This window comes from Cheilinus undulatus, linkage group 14 (assembly GCF_018320785.1).
Source record: "Cheilinus undulatus linkage group 14, ASM1832078v1, whole genome shotgun sequence".
NCBI lineage: Eukaryota > Metazoa > Chordata > Actinopteri > Labriformes > Labridae > Cheilinus > Cheilinus undulatus.
In genome coordinates this window covers 30,052,451-30,071,418 of record NC_054878.1, presented here as the reverse complement: position 1 = coordinate 30,071,418, position 18,968 = coordinate 30,052,451, and the positions used below count along the sequence as shown (strand labels likewise).

Below are 18,968 nucleotides of genomic sequence, written 5' to 3'. Positions count from 1 at the left end.
AATTTGACTTTACAGGGACTGTAAGTGTCTTGCCCAAGGATATATCAACAAGTGACCGCAGGAGTTTGGCATCTAACCCATCACTCTCCAGTTGTGAGACAACCAACTTTAACTGCTGAACCACAGTCATCCTATACAATGCAATACAAATCATATAATCTTATGGTACCATTCAAAAGAATTCAATACAATCAGCACAGTTTGATACAATACATACAAACAGTACAAACCAAACCTGTAGAATACAATATAACATTATACAATATAAATTAATACAATACAATATGGTATGGTACAATGGGGTATAGGACACTTTTTTCTCCCCAAGAGAATTTTGTTTTGTATTCAGGTGCTGCTGCACCTTTAGCTGCCCCCACAGTAGCAACAATAAGTAAAAACAATAAAAATAACAAATAACACACATGTAAAAAACAAAAAAAAAAAGACTCCCCAACCAATGAAAACCACCAACAAAACTTGGATGGATGGACCATTCACTTAATTATACAAGATCTTAAAACTACTCAATATAATAAAGAGAAAGGGAAAAGATCACTCTTATGCCATCACACAGCCCATTCAGCCTTAAGAAAGTTTAGTTGTTTAGTTTGTTAACTTTTGATTAACCGAAATGTTTTTTACATTGTTTTCTTCTACTACCATCATATTTGCATTCGGTTTTCTCTTAGATTAAATTTTAAACTCTTAAGAGACTAAACAAGATCAATCTCATTTAGAAAGCATTTGACTTTTATTGATCTCTAACTTTGTGGTTCAGTTTTCTGACTTAGATATTAGTTTGCAAACAGAGGCTATGGATTGCCAGCAAATGTGGTTTGTGTTGTGTGTTGTGTGTGTTTAACAGTGAAGCAGGTGTTTCAGCTGCGGGCACACATGTACCAGGCTCGTAGTCTGTTTGCAGCTGACAGCAGTGGCCTTTCAGATCCCTTCGCTCGGGTTTTCTTCTCCACACACAGCCAGGTCACTGAGGTATGAGCATGAATCTTTGTATATACTATGTATTAATTGTGTGTATTTTTGCATTGATTGTGTTTTAACTGAGTGTATTTATGTGTTGCAGGTCCTCAGTGAGACTCTTTGTCCTACATGGGACCAGCTGCTGGTGTTTGACGATGTGGAGCTGTTTGGGGAAGCCAGTGAGCTACGAGATGACCCGCCAATCATCGTAGTGGAAATCTACGACCAGGACACTGTGGTAGGATGCTTGTCTGTGTGAAATGAGCTAATACAGTAGATACATCATAAAGGAACTGGTTCAGAAATCATCAATTCTTGGTGAACATAATTTAGATTGTACTAACAAAGGTGCTTTGCTTCTTCTTCCTTCCTGTCTGTCAATTTTTCCACAAATGTTTCACTCCAACCTGACCTTCACATGAACTCTGGCCTTACTCATACTGCTCTGGCTAAATAGAGTGTGAGATTATTAGCACTACCCTACAGACACTGTGTTAATTTACAAGTTTTAATAGCTTCTGAAGGCTGTAGAGCATGAAATGTTTGGTAATCTAGCTGTTGTTGAGCCCTGGAAATAATTCAATAACACTTGCATGAGCAACTATGAGTAAAAGTGAATGCACTCAAAATGCATGTCCTGCTGCTGTCCTTCATGAAACAAGATTCATTGTACACAGCAAAATGTATTTAGAAATAGCTGATGTGATGCAACAAATCAGGGCTGTCATTATCAGTGGCTTATCAGTGTACAAAATCATGGTAGTTTGTTCTATACAATCTACCAAACCCTTGATCCCTGCTTTCTACAGCTGAGAGGCAGAACAGCCACAAACACATTGTATTTTGGTTGGGGAAACTATTATGGATTTTGTATGTCTGACAAAAATTAAATTAAATTTTAGGCTCATTTTAGTAATCTTGACAAAAACTAAGCTTACTTTAATTTCTCATCAAAGATCTATTTTTGGCTAGTCTTAGTCTAGTCTTTCTCATGGCAAAAAGGTAGTCCAGAAACGTATTTAGTCATAGTTTACTCGACAAAATAAACACTGGTCTGGGGATCATTTTTCTGAAAGGGGTAAGTGTGTTGTTTTAGAAATAGGGCTGTCAAAAGATTATAAATCGTAATCATAATTAATCTTTTGTGATAAATTGCGAATATTAACATTCTACTATTTTTGCATTTAAAACTGTTTTTTATGTCATTTCGAACTTTACTACGGTCTTAAACTAAGTCTTAAACTAAGGGTTATTAACTCCCTGCTTAGATACAGACCTGATTTTTAAAGCAGGAGTGAAGATTTTAACATGAACTAAATCACAGGAAAAGTAACTTGTTGTGGATTGAAACAGAATTAAGGGGGTAGTAAAGATATAAATGTTTGATAACACAAAGTGCTGATGACTTTTGACTTGTCCACTGAGCTGTCTGTAAATCTTTAAAGCAGTGGTTCTCAACTGGTGGGTCAGGAACCAAAAGTGGGTAACAGAGCTGTTTCCAGTGGGTGTTGAATGTGTGCCTGAAATAAAAGGGGGGACAAAAAAGTGTATGAGGTACAGAAACCCTAAGTGGACATCTCTACCTTAATGAGATCACCTTCAAAGGCAAGGATGGAATGTTTTATAAACTTTAAGGTATGACATCATCTTTAAAGGTAGAGGACAGAGTGTTTGTGAAGCTGAAGATGTTGGGGCCTTTTTCCTCCATGTTTGTCAAGTAGTAGGCAATAGTGGCAACTTTTGGAAAAGTAGGTGGAGCTGCTGAGTAAATTTCAGTCATTTACACAAGATTTTACCTAATATGTCTACTTTTAATGGAATAAAAAGGCAGTTTTCCCCAGAAAGTGAGGTAATTCCCTGGTATATTTAAAAAAAGTAAAACTAAAGTGTATTCATGCCTTTTTGTATCTAAATGCCTGTCAGAAATATTTGTTTTGTCCATTTTTTCATTTAATCATGTTGTGTTGCATCAGAAGTCCAAACTGCAACATTCTCAATGAAATATCTTTGTGTGTTTGAAATTTCTTTTACATTTGGGTTGTAATTTCTTGAAAGGAGCTGGTGATGGGTTCTGACACCTAACCAGTTAAGAATCACTGCTTTAAAGTGAAATGTGACATTAAGGAGCAGTAGTGGACTTATTTTACATTACCATGGCTGCAGGGAGACACTGCAGTGGGTAAACCAGAAGGTGTTGAAAGGGACGCCAGAAAAAGCAATTAACCACAATTAAAACAAAAAAAAATAAGTGCACTCATGTGGATTGTATTAATCATGATTTATGCAATTAATATTGGTAGCCTTATTTAGAAAACAATATATGAAAGAAGTGATGAGGTAGTCAGACAAGGACCTGAAATAAAATGAAGAAATATATGAGCACATAAAGAAAAAGAGAGAAAATAAAACTAATAGTCATGGCAGATGCCATAAGACAGCCAATGTGGGCTGACAAAGATCCCAACTGATGAATTTCTCATTTATTTCATAACAGACAAATCAGCAAAAATCAAAGATCAATCATACGTTGATCCTAAAGACTCATTATCTTCACACATCGGCAGCAGTCAGTGCAAGCATCATACTAAATTATAAGCATTACACAGATAGTAGGACACTTAGGAAACTATAGTCTTGACTGTTGCTGAAATATCTATTAAATGCAGGTCTGTTGAAGGATCACTGCCACATACTGTATGTGGCATAATAATCTTCAGTGGGATTTTACAAAAACAGCAGTCTCCTCTAATGTACTTTTCAGCTACTTTCACTTGCATGTAACCCTCCATTTTCTCTCTATTACTGTTTGAAAAAGAGGAAACATTGCAATAAAAATCATCTGTGTCTGCAATATTTGGAGAATAATTGAAGAAAATATCTATGACATTGATACCTTTAATGATCGAGTATCTCAACATGCTGGCATCTTCAGCCAGTATGCATATTTTTGCTACACAAGACTGAGATTTTACTGTTCCACACTTCTGTTACCTTTAACCCTCTTTACCAACACTGACACCAAGTGGCTGCCATGAAAACTGCACCTCCCTCTCTTGTGTATAACTCCCTTCCCTTGTCCCCTGACTGTGTTGTCTGCCTGCTGCCACTATGTTGTGTTTAGGGCAAGGCAGAATTTATAGGTCGGACGTTTGCGAAGCCCACCATCAAGATGTGTGACGAGCACTACGGCCCCCCGAGGTTCCCCCCCCAGCTGGAGTACTATCAGGTCTACAGAGGCAACTGCACTGCTGGGGAACTGTTAGCTGCATTTGAACTGCTGCAGGTAAAGAAGGACATACACACATAAACACACACAAAGACATGAATATGCATGAATATACTCATGCAAGTCCAGAAGGATTTCATCTGTGGAGGCTGCATGTCACTGCAGAAAGGTCATGTTAAAGGTTGTTATAATGAAGAGAGCAAGAAGAGGAACACAAGCATGTGGGAAAGATCATGGAAAAAACATCAAAGAAAAATCAGGGTTTCACTCACTCTCTCTCTCTCTGCAACTTAATATAAATTCATCTTGTGCTTTTCTTTTGTTTACAAAAACTTCCTTCCTTTTCTTTATAATACCACCTGCTTCATAGCATTCTCTTTTTCTTTTCTTGTATGTCTACACATTGCTTTTTGCTCCCTCTGTCTTTAAATATCACATTTTTGTCCCTCCCTCGCTTTTTCTGCTGACACTTCATCACTCTCGTGTTTCATCTACTAACCTATTAATATTTTTCCTTTCCATACTTAACTGGCCATTTTCCTCTCTCTCTTTCACACTCTAAACCTCCTCCTGTGGCCTGCAGATACCTTTTGATGAAGAGTCGATAAGGCGAGCTCTGATCGCTGTCCATAACTTTGCTGTACCTCAAATAAAGGTGCTGTCTCTTTTCAGTCTCCTTTTCATCCCACTTTGTCTAAGTCTTTGTAAGTCTCTCAGTGTTGTACTGCAGTGTTTTATCTACGTATACCAACATTACATCTACCTATACTCTCTTTAAACGCTTTTAAACTTGCTCCACTAGACAATGCAAGACTTCATACAAATTTTAGGACCTTAGAAAATAAATTCTGTATGATGCTCATGCTCTAATACAATAAAAAGAAACCAGTGGAACATGTTACTCCTGGGCAAACTTCCCCTCTCTTTTCCCTTTTTCAATAAGATTGGTCAAGGTGGGAGGGCTGATCTCCCTCCCCTTGAAGGGCCAACAGACACCGAGCACGGACCCATTCTGCCAGTGCCATTGGGGATCCGACCTGTTCTGAGTCGCTACCGCATAGAGGTAAGTTTTTAACAGCCAAAGCTGTAGTAGTAGTTCCCTCCTCAAGTTTTGTAACAGGTTTTAGCATAAAAAATATTGCAAAAATAAGCATCATCTGCTGGTTTATTGACACTGTCATTTCTGTTTCTAATAACTTTTTAGTGCTCAAATTGAGATGCTTTTGTTGTTTTCTTTATTTGTGTTTTATTTCCTGGTGTCCCACACCACACTCTGAATGATTGCTAGAAAACAGCAGGATTTTAATTGCTTGAGCATCATGCCAGAATGTAATTTAGGTGACAAACTGGATAACTGTGTAATGAAAAATAAATGAAAAAAGCTTAAGAGAGGAGCCATACAAGGACAACCAGTAGCTGCTAGAATAAACAGTGATAATAGACATTTATAGCTGTGGGTTTAAAGAAATAAGATTAAATCTTTTTATAGCAATTTCATTATTTATTAATTATTTTATTTTACAACTTTCTCCCTTCTGTTGTTATCTCTGCCTGGCTCTGTTGATACATTATTATCTTCATCTTGTGTTTTCAGCAAAACCAGTACTAAAGAGGAGGGACAAACTAAACAAGTGATAAACACTGATGTGAAACTTCACAGAAGACATATAAATATGAATTATTCACAGTGTCTTCAATAAAATAACTCAGATGTGGCTATAAAAATTTAAATGCTTTGAAATGAGTTCCAAGTGCTAAAATCCTGTGGAAAAAAAAACAGGACCTGTTTTATAATCTCTAAAATTACCCTTCTGGTGGTTTTATTTCGTGGTTCAGGTTTTGTTCTGGGGCTTACGGGACCTGAAGAGGATCAACCTGGCTCAGGTAGATCGGCCACGTGTGGACATAGAGTGTGCAGGTAGAGGTGTGCAGTCTGTCCTCATCCAGAACTACAAGAAAAACCCAAACTTCAGCACCCTGGTCAAATGGTTCGAGGTGGTGAGTATAGCTTTTCATGCAATCCTTATAATTTAAGCTTAGGTTTTATAGTTCAGCTCTTGCCGAAGTCCTTTAAAAAAATGTATAGTTTTTAACGCTTTGGAAAAAAAACAGCTTATTGCTATATAATGAAGACTTAACTTTAGATCACCTCACTGACTCCAGGTTTTAATTTTCTGCTCAGGACCTTCCAGAGAACGAGCTCCTCCACCCTCCACTCAACATTCGGGTGGTGGACTGTCGGGCGTTTGGCCGTTACATCCTGGTGGGGTCACACGCCGTCACCAGCCTGAGGCGTTTTATCTACAGCACCCCTGACAAGACCTCCAACAACTGGGCCACTGCAGGTGGGAGTTATATTCATATTATTGAGGAGCCTATTGACCATGGTGTTTTGTGTACGTGTATTTGGAGTCTCACTGTGTTTGTGTTGCCAGGTAGAAAATGAGTTTAATGACGATTTTTGTGATCTATCTTTAAAGATAATTCTTGTCACATGCAGTTTGATCTAATGGAGTTTTCAAGTTTAAAAAAATTCAGGTGTTTTGAACATAAGAAATATTCTGTTTCTTTTTCACTTTCGGACTGCCTTCTGTTATTGATTTGTTTGACAGAGAACACCAAGCTGAGGAGGGCTACCTTGTTCAATGCCAATTCACAAAAAGCTGGGGCACCATGTAAGATGTAAATAAAAACAGAGTGTAATGGGTTTCAAATCTCATAAACCAATATTTTATTAACAGTAGAACATAAACAACATATCCAATTTTGAATCTAAGAAATTTTACCATTTCATGAAAAATGAAGCTCATTTCAAATTTGATGGCAGCAACACATCTCTTTTTCAGTTGGGATGGACAACAAAAGGCTGGTAAAGTAAGGGGTATTAAAGAAAATCAGCTGGAGGGGCATTTTGCAACTAATTAGGTTAAAAGGCAACAGGTCGGAACATGACTGGGTTTAAAAAGAGCATTTTAGAGACAACTGAAGATGCACAGAGGTTGACAAAACTGCAAAAATGTGTCTAAAAATTGTTTAACAATTTCATAAAAAAAAATTTCAGCTTAAAATTGGAGACTTTGAATATCCCACCATCTACAGTACATTATATCATCAAAGAATTAGAAAACTTGGAGAAATCTCTGTGCACAAGTGACAAGGCCAAAGGTTTAGATGCTTGATCTCCAGGCCCTCAAGGCAGTACTGCATTCAGAACAGGTATGGTTTTCTGGACTGGAAAACCCTGCGTGGGCTCAGGAACTCCTCAAGAAATCACTGTCTGTCAACACAGTTTACCATGTCATCCACGAAGGTGAGTTAAAGCTGGATTATCAAAGAAGAAGCTGTATGTGAACATGATCCAGAAACACTGCTGTCTTTACTGGGCCAAAGTGCATCTAAAATGGACCAAGGTAAAATGGAAAACTGTTCTGTGGGCAGATGAATCAAAATCAGAAATTCTCTTTGGAAACCATAGATGCCTTGTCCTTTGAACTAATGAGGGGAGGAGTCATCCAGCTCATTATCAGTTTAAAAGCCTGCATCTCTGATGGTATGGGGTTGCATTAGTGCCTATGGCGTGGGCAACAGGAGTGTTTAGCAGCTAGAATCCTACATCAGACAAGAATGGGACAACAAAACTCCAGCAGGCCTCCTCACTCCCCAGACAGTTACAGACTGTTGTAAGAATAAGTGGGGATGCTTCACAATAGTAAACATGGGCCTGTTCCTACTTTTTTGAGATGTGCTGCTGCCACCAAATTCAAAATGAGCTGATATTTTACATGAAAGGATAAAATAACTCAGCTTCAACATTTGGTATGTTGTTTATGTTCTATTGTGAAAAAAAAAATTTTTTATTAGATTTGCAATTCATTGCGTTCTATATTTATTTACATTGTAGAAAGTGCCCCAACTTTTTGGGAATTGGGGTGACATTTCTGAGCACAGATGAGCATTGTGTTGATTGCTTAAAACAGCAACGATGAATTCTGAGCATTAAAAAAGAAGTATCACTTTTTCCTTCCTTTACTATTTACAAATACTTCTCCTCTGAAAAGGGAGCTTCACATCTTATTGATCTTTTATGCTTATTTTTTCCACAAAGTCCTTAAACATGTATGTACCTTCTTTTTTTCATTTGAGTCAGTTCTTGGTTTCCCCTTTATCCTGAAAAATGTCCTGTACTTCCTTACCAAAACAAGTATGAAAAAACATTTTAGACTTTGTTTTAACCTTTTCCAAATGACAGATTCAGTAAAGGGGACTTGTAGAGAGTTCCGAAAACAGAAGGAGACTGTGAGTCAAAGAAGGTTAAAACAAACTTTAAGATTAAAACATGAGTACTTCTGATCCATCTCTCTGTGCTCTGAAGTTCATTCTTTAATACTTTTCTGCTTTATCTGCTTGCTTGCTCTCTGCTCTGAACAATTCTCCTCTTTCCTCCCTCTATCTGCTCTTCCTTGGCTGTCCCGTCATCCTGCTGCCTGCTGTCTTCACCCTTTGGCCTTACTCCAGCTAAGCTTATGAATGGCTACATGGTCCTTACAAATGGCGGCTCTCAGCCTCGCTCCTCACCCAGCCTTTCCTCCCGCACCTTCTCTCGCCCTGCAGGTGACATCTTGGTCAACGTGGACTCAGATCCGTCGATCCGAAAGATGGACACAGTCGTCAAGCTGGACGCTGTAAGCCTTCCACGGGGTTCATTCTCTGTAGAGCCAAATTTTGTTGTGCAGTGTGTTAAAAATGTTAAAAAACTGCTTTATGTCCAGTCCTTTTGACCTGCTTTTGTACTTGTGCTGCTCCTTCCTGCATCATCCACTGTGTGTATTAATCCTTGTGTTGTTTTATGTGATGCCCCCTGTAATAGATGTCTGACGCTGTTGTAAAAGTTGACATGGTAAGTAATCATGCTTATAGAAATTTGCTATATCAGTGTGCCTCATTGACCTTTCCTGTGTAAAAATTAAGATACTGAGTGTCATATATATGTCTGAATTGTTTTACAGACTGAAGAGGACAGCGACAAAGACAAAAAGAAGAAAAAAAAGAAAAAGAAGGGAGGAGTAGAAGAAGAAGAGGAGACAGATGAGAGGATGCTGGACTGGTGGTCCAAATATTTTGCCTCAATCGAGACACTGAAGGAGGTTTGTGGTTTCTGCTGTCTCTCCTGGACATGTGCAGTTAAATATAACCCTAATGGGATTGTCACTCTCACAGAGTCACCTTCACTCTCAAAGTTTTCTCTTGGTTTTCCAGACACTCAGGGCACAGGAGGCAGCTCAGGCTGAGGCAGAGGAGAGAGAGGACCTGGAGATTGCTGCAGAGGCAGGAGGTAATGAACTGCACCAAATAGGCTGGACAGTCAGTGTGCCCAAATGTCTGCTGCACCCTGTGCTCACACTGTTTTTAGTCATGATTCTGAAAGTGCTGCCAAGTTTTTTTACACCAAAGATGAGTTGTTCATTTTTTCTATACTTAAAAGTTGATATCCCTCATTTCATTTATTGAAATCAGTCAATTTTACTGAAACAAAGGATTTCTATTGTTCTCTATAAATTTATTTCACCAGTTAGCACTGCAATATGGGGAGAAGTTTCCATTAACAGTACACTCCAAAATATTATTTTAACAAGACTATCGTGCTGCTGTCTGCTCTGAGTAAATGTTTGGCTATTTTTTTATCAAAACTACATAATTAAACTCTTTAATGAATCACTATAACTGTATGTCCAACAAGCAGTCTGATTCATCTCAATTTGTTACACTAACACATGCAATTATTTGCATTTCCACTTTCAAAAGTAGAGAAAGATAGCAAAATAACTCAACTGTACACTCTTACTTTATATTGAAAACTTTTTGAAGAAGATGGTGATGCACTTTTTAACAAATAAACCTTGTGAGTACTTGTTGGATTAAAAAGACAGCTAAGTTCAAGATGACAGGTTATGAACTGTAGTGATGCATTGACCTGAAGAGACCAGCTCTCTTTTACAGTACCTATTAAAAATGTTCATTATTGGGACTGGATTTGATGACGTTTCATGTATAAGGGCTTATTTTTTTGTTGTTTAAAAGGAATAAAAAGCCAAAATGGCACAAATGAAGAGCTGTTTGGTAGCTGAAAGACTGTCTCCTGTTTCTTAGTTGCTTTACCAAACCTAAACCATAATTACGATGGATAGTTTCTGTGTAGCAATCCCACAACATAATTTGTCACATTTTATACATGCAAAATGTGTTTTTAATGCTGAATATATCAATTTACTGTTTACTATATTGTTAACTCTTATGGTTAAGTCGTCTAATTAAAGAGGTGAATAAAGGAGGTATTTCAGACTGTTACTGACTAAATCTTAACTACGATGTGAACTGTAGCACAGTGCATGCAGAGTATGTACTTCTTGTGGTCTGTCACCTTTCTCCCATTCATCCATCCTTCATCCATGCTGTGAAAATGATCATTTTCATGTCATTATTGTTCTGCATCACCATGACCTTCCAGAGATGCACTACATGTAAACGTTGGACAGTACTTACCAAATCAGCCCTCATCTGCACTGACTGCGGCTTCAGCATTCTAAGGCACACTTACAGTACACAAACATGAATCATGCACTCTTAACTTGCAACAGCACCATGAATCTGCATCATTTGCTCCTATTGGATCTGACTGTGGAGAACAGCTGCCAGAAAATTTACTTTTGCCTGCAACACAGACTCAGTTTAATTCCATCCACGTATGGATAGGGAACTGAAGCGGGGCAAACTTCCTTCATCTATCTGGAAACAGAAACACAAATTTGAGACAAGTTTTCTGCAGCCTCCTCCTTAAAGCTATCCCACAAGAGCAACTCATTCAGATAAAAGAGAACTAACTTTATTGCTGCAGAACCTGGGCATGGCTTCACTTATCAATACTGCCCTGCGGTTTCCTCCAGCATGTGATGCTATTATTTTCTCACTAACTGCTCAATGGAGTTGGTGGATCTGACATTGACTTAGATGTTGGTTTTCTTACTTAGATATGAATGGGCAGGTACAAAATGCCACCAATAATAGTGCTTTATTTCTAATTCAAACACATGCAGCTAGCTAAAACAATCGAGACAAATCACCCTTTCCTTAAAAAAAACAGATGTTTTGTTTTTGCCTGGTTTTCACAGATTAAGCCTTTAAAAATTACAAAAAACAGTTTAATGCTAAAAAGCCCTTGGGTACTTTTTTAATACTTACATAATAATACTTTTCTTTCATCCTTAAAGACTCTCACACAACACTAAGCTGAAAATCAGAGTATACATATTTAAACAGTCTGCTGTTTAATGTCTTTAGTTGTTTTTGTTTAATGTTTTTAATGTCTCTAATGTTCAAAAACATTAAACTTCATTGTAAAAAAGAAACCTGGAGTATTTCCTACTAACACTCATCAGCTTTCATGTTTAAAGGTGTGTGTATTGCTGTGTTCAGACCTGCCATCCCTCCTCATGACTCCAACCCTACTTTGTTGTCTGCGTCTATTCCACTCATCCCTCCAATCAGATTTCAAACCCGATGACCTTCTTCTGAAAGGCTCCAAGACAAAAGACAAGAGCAAAGAAAAGAAGGGCTTCAAAGACAAGAAGAAGGGTCAGGTTGTAGACGGCGCTGAGAAAAAGCCTCCTAAAGCTAGAGTGGATGAGCTAATGGTGAGTGATTTGAACTGATTTAATAAATAGCAAGCACACAGTAATGTAAAAGCAGATACATACAGTCGATGTGTTTATCATATGCAGGTTTACAACAAGGAGTTGGAGACTGAGTATGGAAACTTTGAAGACTGGCTTCACACTTTTAACCTGTACAGAGGAAAGGCTGGGGACGACGACGAACACGCGCTGGATGATGACAGGATTGTTGGTAGATTCAAGGTGAGAAAACTCTCAGTGCAAACAATCCAGGCTAGACTGCAATAAGACAAAGCCAAGGAACACTCACTCATTAACCTGCTAATTATTCGTTGATGCAGGGATCCCTGTGTATGTACAAGCTGCCTCTGTCAGAGGAGATTACAAGAGAGGCGGGATTTGATCCAAATATGGGCATGTTCCAGAGCATTCCACACAACGATCCGATCAACGTCCTTGTTCGTGTCTACGTGGTCCGGGTCAGTGACTCTTACCATAGAAATATTTGCTGCCATATCTTATAATATAAATATTCTTGCTAATATCACTGTCTTCTGCTTTCCTCTATCTTAGGCCACAGATCTTCATCCTGCTGATATCAATGGAAAGGCAGATCCTTATGTTGTTATCAAGCTGGGAAAGACAGAGGTGAAAGACAAAGAGAACTACATCTCCAAACAGCTCAATCCTGTTTTTGGAAAGTAAGTACAAAGACACCTGTGTCTGAAAGGTCCAGCCACTGGTTAATCAGTATTCCTGGCAACCATTAAACCCCAAAGACAAAAGAACACTCCAAGGAACTCAGAGAAAAGATTATTGAAAAGTTTAAGGCAGGGGATGGATACAGAAAAAGATTCCAATAGATGAACATCCCCTGGAGTCCAGTTAAATCCATCATCATGAAATGAAAGCAATATGGCACATGTGTAAATCTGCCTAGATCAGGCCATCCTCACAAACTGAGGGACTCTGTAAGAAGATGACTAGTGAAAGAGGTATCTGTAGCTTGTAAGAAATAAACGAAGATTTAGTCCCAACAGAAATCATAAAATGCTAATGTTTTGGTAGAGCAATTATCTAAAAACATTGTAATTTCCAAGCAAGATTGAAAAGCAGCAAACAGGATTTTGGTGAAGTTGTGAAAGTTTATTGCAGAGAAATTGAGGTGAAGTGGAGGATGGCAGGCAGAGAGAGCTGGATAATTGGAAAGGTGCGAGAGTGACAGGAGGAAGACAGGCTAAGAGGAAAGCCGAAGAGCAGGAAAACAAACAAGTATTAGACCACAAGCCTTTGCATTAAAGCAGGATTTGCCATTATTGGGGTGATTCAAGGATTGACCCTGTATTTTCAGGGCTGGGTCACTTCTTAATGGGGTACATCACCTTGGTAGCCTATGCCTTAGCCCTTACTTTCTCTGGCTCAGGTTTCCTGCAAGATAATATATCCACTGATTTAAAAGGATCACCTGCTGAGCAATGACAGGGTATCCGCAGGGTCTTAAAAAGTCTTAAAAACGTCTAAAATCCAGTAATTTGAATTTAAGGCCTTAGTTAAAATGTCTAAAATTCTCTTAAAATCTCATTAAATGTCTAAAATACGATTTTTAAAGGTCTTAAAAACGTATTATTAATGTATTATTATAACAAAATCATAGACGGAATCGCGGAATTGGCCAATAAAGCGGAAATTGAATGAATTTGACTGAAATGCCATGTTATTTTAGAAACAGGAATGTATATCTGAGAAATATGTCCCTGGGGGAACACTAAAGCGGGGCACAACTTGTCCCTCACTCATCCCACCTCCTCCTAAACAATAACAGCATGTCAAAGCAGCTGCACGAAACACCGGCAAACATCACGTAGCCCCATACGGGCCAGTACCGTGGGACTTAATGTTGCACCTTCAAGAAAACTCATCTGTGCTTCGAGTTACTTTACCTCATCACACCACCTGAGCGGTGTGCATCACCTCACGCGAGGCACACCACTCACCCTTCGGAGGCTCAAAATCAAGTTGGACGGACTTGAGATTTTATGAAGTCCCGCAGTCTAAATGATGTTGATTTTGAGTAACAGTTATCTTAATAATTCATTCTGTAGATACTGTAGTTCCCTTTGGTTGCTTAAGGAGGATTAACGTATTAACGTAGCGGTCTGATTTGAGGCAGACAGACAGACAGTGAGGGAGATGAGGAGAGAACCGTTACAGTCAGGATAGAACAATGCAGCATCAAACTGCATGGACTGTTACAGACTGTGAGAGTAAATACAAGATTAGGTAACAGGTTTACTATTAACCATTTAACTTTAATGTGACCTTCTTGTTAAGTTCTTGTTAACTATCACTCTGTGTTTGAGAGAACAGAAGGATTTCTTCATTTGCATTATAAACATCAGTTAGGATGTGATAATACACGTGAATGTGTCTTGAAATATTGGAAATATCTGACTGTTACACTGGTTATAATTATTTTATATCAGGGTTATCCAAACAACGACTCCTGGGCCACTATGGCCCTATTTCAATAAATTTAAGGTTATTTCTGTTTGATTAGTGAACATTTCATTCAGATAAACAATACACTCTTTTTTTCTGGTAAAGTTAGTGGAAAGGTTAAAAAACAGAATTCCAAAAAAACATTAAAATGGAAAAAATGGAATTTGGCAAAAAAAAAAAGGATTTCATAAGGCCCTCCTTATACTTCACAAGTAATTCTGGGCCTCCAATTTTCCTTCATGTCTTTTTTACTTTTTTGCCAGTATGGATGTGAAATGGCTCTTAAATAGTATTTATTATGGTCTTAAAAAGTCTTAAAAAGTCTTAAATTTGACTTGTTGAAACCTGCAGAGACCCTGAATGAGTTCTCTCAGTCTCGTGTTTGTGTGAGCTGATGGTGAGAGCAAAACGCAGCACAGAAATTTTAAAAAACACTTGAGGTGTCATTTGAAATATATTCACTGGACATTGACGTGATATTCTCCAACTGTGAGTGACTGAGGCACTAAAGCCTTTAGTTTGTTGTTGGCTACCTGTAAGATATGAAAGAAAGTCTGCTTACCCCATAGAAACATTTTTTGTGTTACTTCATTAATAAAGACCATAGAAACAAAGAAATTGATTTGAAAATAGTTTATTGTTTTGATTGTTTTGTTTGGACCAAGAGGTGACTGTAAGGGCCAAAAGATGAAGGGATGGGGGTACAGGTCTCAAGATTGGTGGATAAGGGGAATAGGTCAAAGGATGTTAGGATGTGTGAATGTTGGAGATGTTGGACTGTTGTGAGCTGGCACAATGTGAGAAAATCTGGGGATTTGAGACTCCAGGTAATGGAGCTGTTTGATTAAATAGGTTTATGAGATGGATGGATGACGGGTGCAAGCTGATGGTGGTGCAACATGAGGAAACCAGATGGTTCAGTTGTCTGGGTGAGGGAGCAGTCTCTTTAATGCTCTCAGACAATGCCCCCAAATGGTTCCCGTAATTAGACTGAGCGAAGTTAAAAATGAAGAAGTTTTGGGGGAAAGGATGTAAAAGCAGACTCAGAGGAATATTAATAAGGCGTGCCTATTAACATCTTGTTGCAGAAATGGGATTTGTTTGAGGTGTGATTCTTTGTTCCTGAACCAAGTGTATAAACTGATTTTTGTATATTCTCCCAATTCCTTTAAAGCCCCTGGATAAAGATTTTATGGGGTTCCAAAACAAACTGAAATTGAGAGGGAAGTTTTTTAAGTTATACAAACACAAACTTGAACATCACAAATGAGATTGACTACTTCTGTGCTGTCATTTTTAGTTCCTGCAAACTCTGCTGCCAGGTAGGTGTCAGACTAGACAATGAAGAAAAACCCTTTTAGATTAAATTTTTCTCTACAAAGACTCACAGTGGGTGAATTATTTAGCATTTAAAAGACAGCAGGAGGAGATTTTGTCAGAAAGTAGGCATAAAAGACAATGTCAGCAAAGCATTGTTTGGTCTGTATGGGGTGCCAAATCAATAAAAAGCAGTGGTATTAAGACTGCCAAGGCAGAGGCTGGAGGATAAACCTAAAACTGCAAAAATGCTGTCATAATGCATTTGGCAGAACGCATTAATTTGATGTGATATCTGTGTAGTCAAGTCAGCACTCCCCTAACTCTGGGGCAGTTGAGTGATAAGCCATAATTTGGGCATTTTAAAACTGCCAGCATGTTTTTTTTTTATTTTTTTTTTTTTTTGCTTGAGTTTTTGATTTCTTAATATTTATGTAAAATGTTGATTGTCCATAAAAGACAGCCGTATTTGTAGTTGGTGGTCAGAACCTTAATTTTATGTTCCTCTGCATTTGCTTCAGCTCTTCATTCTGGCTCTGTTTATCCTCCTCTTCTGTCTGTGCTCAGATCGTTTGACATTGAGGCCACCTTCCCCATGGAGTCCATGTTGACCGTGTCTGTGTACGACTGGGACCTTGTTGGCACTGACGATCTGATCGGAGAAACAAAGATTGATTTGGAGAATCGATTCTACAGCAAATACAGAGCTACCTGTGGGATTGCATCCAACTACTCTGTGTGAGTATCACATATTTTTCATCATTTACACGAGTTTAGATTTAGTGCCAGCACATAAAACATTTGTGATTTGATTTGGACAGGAGGTTTAAAAGTTACTCTTAAACAGAGATGTTTTACTCTCATGTTGTTTTCTGAATGACTCTGACAAGTTGTCTTCGTTATCTGTGGATATAAGACATGGATACAATGTTTGGCGGGACCCTTTGAAGCCCACTCAGATCCTGGCAAAGCTCTGTAAGGACGGCAAACTTGATGGGCCTCATTATGGACCAGGAGGAAAAGTCAAGGTGGCAAATCGAATCTTCACAGGACCAACAGAGATCGAGGATGAAAATGGTTTGACTCCATGTTTCTCCTGAAACTTCTAGATTTCATCAACATCCTACATTAGTTATAGAAATGTGATAGCACAAAGAGGGGATCAGTACTCTCTGATTGTTTTTAAGTTATAAGTACATACACCATGATTTTTGGGTAGATTTCTTTGTTTGATTTTCTTCTTCCATCCTTATTTTCTTTTTTCCTATTGTGTGTTTCAGAAAATAATCAACAGCTTTTCCATGAGATCCAGTTTGGTTCTATACTCACAGTCAAGTAGAGTAGAAATGACAGTAGCGTTTTAACCAGAATAGATGAGGATCATTGGCTGTTCATTAATCTTAGAAAAATATGCCTGTGTTTCCATTAAGAACAGGCATATAGTCAGATAAATAGCTTTGCTTTTTCGCTGTTGTTTTGCTCCTTTTTATCTTCTTTCCTCTGTGTCTGTCTCAGGTCTGAAGAAGCAGACAGAGGAGCATTTGGCTCTGACGGTGCTGAACCACTGGGAGGAGATCCCACGGGTGGGCTGCAAACTGGTCCCAGAACATGTGGAGACTAGACCCCTGCTGAATGTTGACAAACCTGGCATTGAACAGGTAGGACCGACTAAACATAGGAACAGTTATATGTTATTTTACCTTGTTCATTTATTGTTAATTTGCACTTTTTGTTTTGGGTTAAACTACTTTTTGTTATTTTAACTTGGTTGTGCTCCATAAGTCTTACCTGTTCAGTTTTATGGGGAAGGCAGACAAAGAGGATGAGTGGGTTTAAATATTTTTGACCATTCAATGAAGTTTTTTTAAGTATTGTTTAAATGTATTTATTTATTACATTTTGTATTGTCATTAAATACTTTATAATCATCATTCTGAATGTTAATATTTAAAAAATCCAATACAGCCTGTTTAAATATATGGTAGAGTAGTTTCTCAAAACAAAAAGACCATAGTCAAACTTCATTTGGGTTTGTTGTTCTTAGCTCGTTGTTCACGGTGAAAGATCGCGTTTTCTTCAGTTTATTTATTTATTTATTTTTCTTCTTCTTGAGAACCCCTCCCTCTCTAACCAGTAGCCCTTTCCCAGCTTTGCCTGTGTTAACACAAGGTTGCAACTGAAGGAGAACAAATGTAAGCGATGATTTTCCATGGCCTAAAATGTTTACTTGAGATATTAAAACGTGTGTCCAAAGAGGCTGAGTCAATCCATAAAGTTAAAAAAAAAACACCCTGAATCCTCTCCTATTCACTTTTCCTCAACCCCAATGAAAAACGTCACAGGGTCAAGGAAAGGTGGGAGTAAGAGAAAAGGGAAAGAAGAATGTTGGTGATAATGATATCCGACTTTGCCTAATCAGAGGTTACGGATATGACATGGGTTAAAGTTTATAAACTATGATTTAACATAAATGGAGTGTCTCAAATGTGTCAAAAACTTGCATTGTAAGCCTTTAAATAAAAAGTGAGAACTTAGATGGACTTTGACTTGACTTTGTTCAAATATATTGTTACAGAGCCCACTTAAAAAGTCCACTTAAGCACAGCACCAGATTTCACTTTCACTTACTGGAGTTGTTGATTGAAAATTCAGTTTACCAGTAGATTTTTCTTTTCTGTTCAGGGCCGTATTGAGATGTGGGTGGACATGTTTCCTATGGACATGCCTGCACCTGGACCTGCCATTGACATATCACCAAGGAAACCAAAGAGGTGAGTAATGGCCACAGAAATTAGGACCAATCTCACCATCAATATGGTATCTTCTGTTTATGAAAATTCAAACTTGATACAACAGAGCTCCCTAACTTAATTAAAGTGACTAAAGCTCTTCAGTTTTTCAACAGAACATATAGTTTAATCCCCGGGTTTTGGTGAGTCTGTTTGAATAGTTAGCTCTTTCTTTTCTTTCAAATGTAAGTCCAACTGTGAATGTGTATGTGTCCCTTCCTCCCCCCCTTTACCAGATATGAGCTCAGGGTGATTATTTGGAATACAGACGAAGTAATACTGGAGGACGATGATTACTTCACTGGGGAAAAGTCCAGTGACATATTTGTCAGGGGGTAGGTACAGAGGGACGTGGCGAACAAAGCCTCATCCCATGGGTGTGAGCTGTGTGTGAACTCTTTTTTTTGCAGTTAACCATTTTTTTGTTTTGTTTCCATTTTTTCTGTGTGCGTATTTGTGTCGTTTGTCTTTGTGTTTGTGGTGTGTCTCCTG

General features: G+C 38.2%; 1 protein-coding gene across 19 annotated transcripts in view; it reads left to right on the top strand.

The window, feature by feature from the left end:
- The window catches only part of otofa (otoferlin a), a 126,096-nt gene that overhangs the window by 97,606 nt on the left and 9,522 nt on the right, over nt 1-18,968 (top strand). For 8 of the 19 annotated variants that reach the window (XM_041804538.1, XM_041804534.1, XM_041804528.1 and 5 more), the window contains 20 exons: nt 866-990; nt 1,082-1,216; nt 4,100-4,261; nt 4,788-4,859; nt 5,148-5,267; nt 6,041-6,202; nt 6,387-6,549; nt 8,720-8,886; nt 9,072-9,101; nt 9,211-9,348; nt 9,461-9,536; nt 11,747-11,892; nt 11,980-12,114; nt 12,213-12,350; nt 12,445-12,572; nt 16,255-16,425; nt 16,604-16,764; nt 17,203-17,345; nt 18,370-18,458; nt 18,713-18,811. In XM_041804538.1, coding sequence (XP_041660472.1) covers nt 866-990; nt 1,082-1,216; nt 4,100-4,261; nt 4,788-4,859; nt 5,148-5,267; nt 6,041-6,202; nt 6,387-6,549; nt 8,720-8,886; nt 9,072-9,101; nt 9,211-9,348; nt 9,461-9,536; nt 11,747-11,892; nt 11,980-12,114; nt 12,213-12,350; nt 12,445-12,572; nt 16,255-16,425; nt 16,604-16,764; nt 17,203-17,345; nt 18,370-18,458; nt 18,713-18,811 — 2,560 coding nt within the window. The remainder of the gene's footprint in view (nt 1-865; nt 991-1,081; nt 1,217-4,099; nt 4,262-4,787; nt 4,860-5,147; nt 5,268-6,040; nt 6,203-6,386; nt 6,550-8,719; nt 8,887-9,071; nt 9,102-9,210; nt 9,349-9,460; nt 9,537-11,746; nt 11,893-11,979; nt 12,115-12,212; nt 12,351-12,444; nt 12,573-16,254; nt 16,426-16,603; nt 16,765-17,202; nt 17,346-18,369; nt 18,459-18,712; nt 18,812-18,968) is intronic. The other 11 variants (XM_041804545.1, XM_041804544.1, XM_041804537.1 and 8 more) reach the window with 5 other exon arrangements.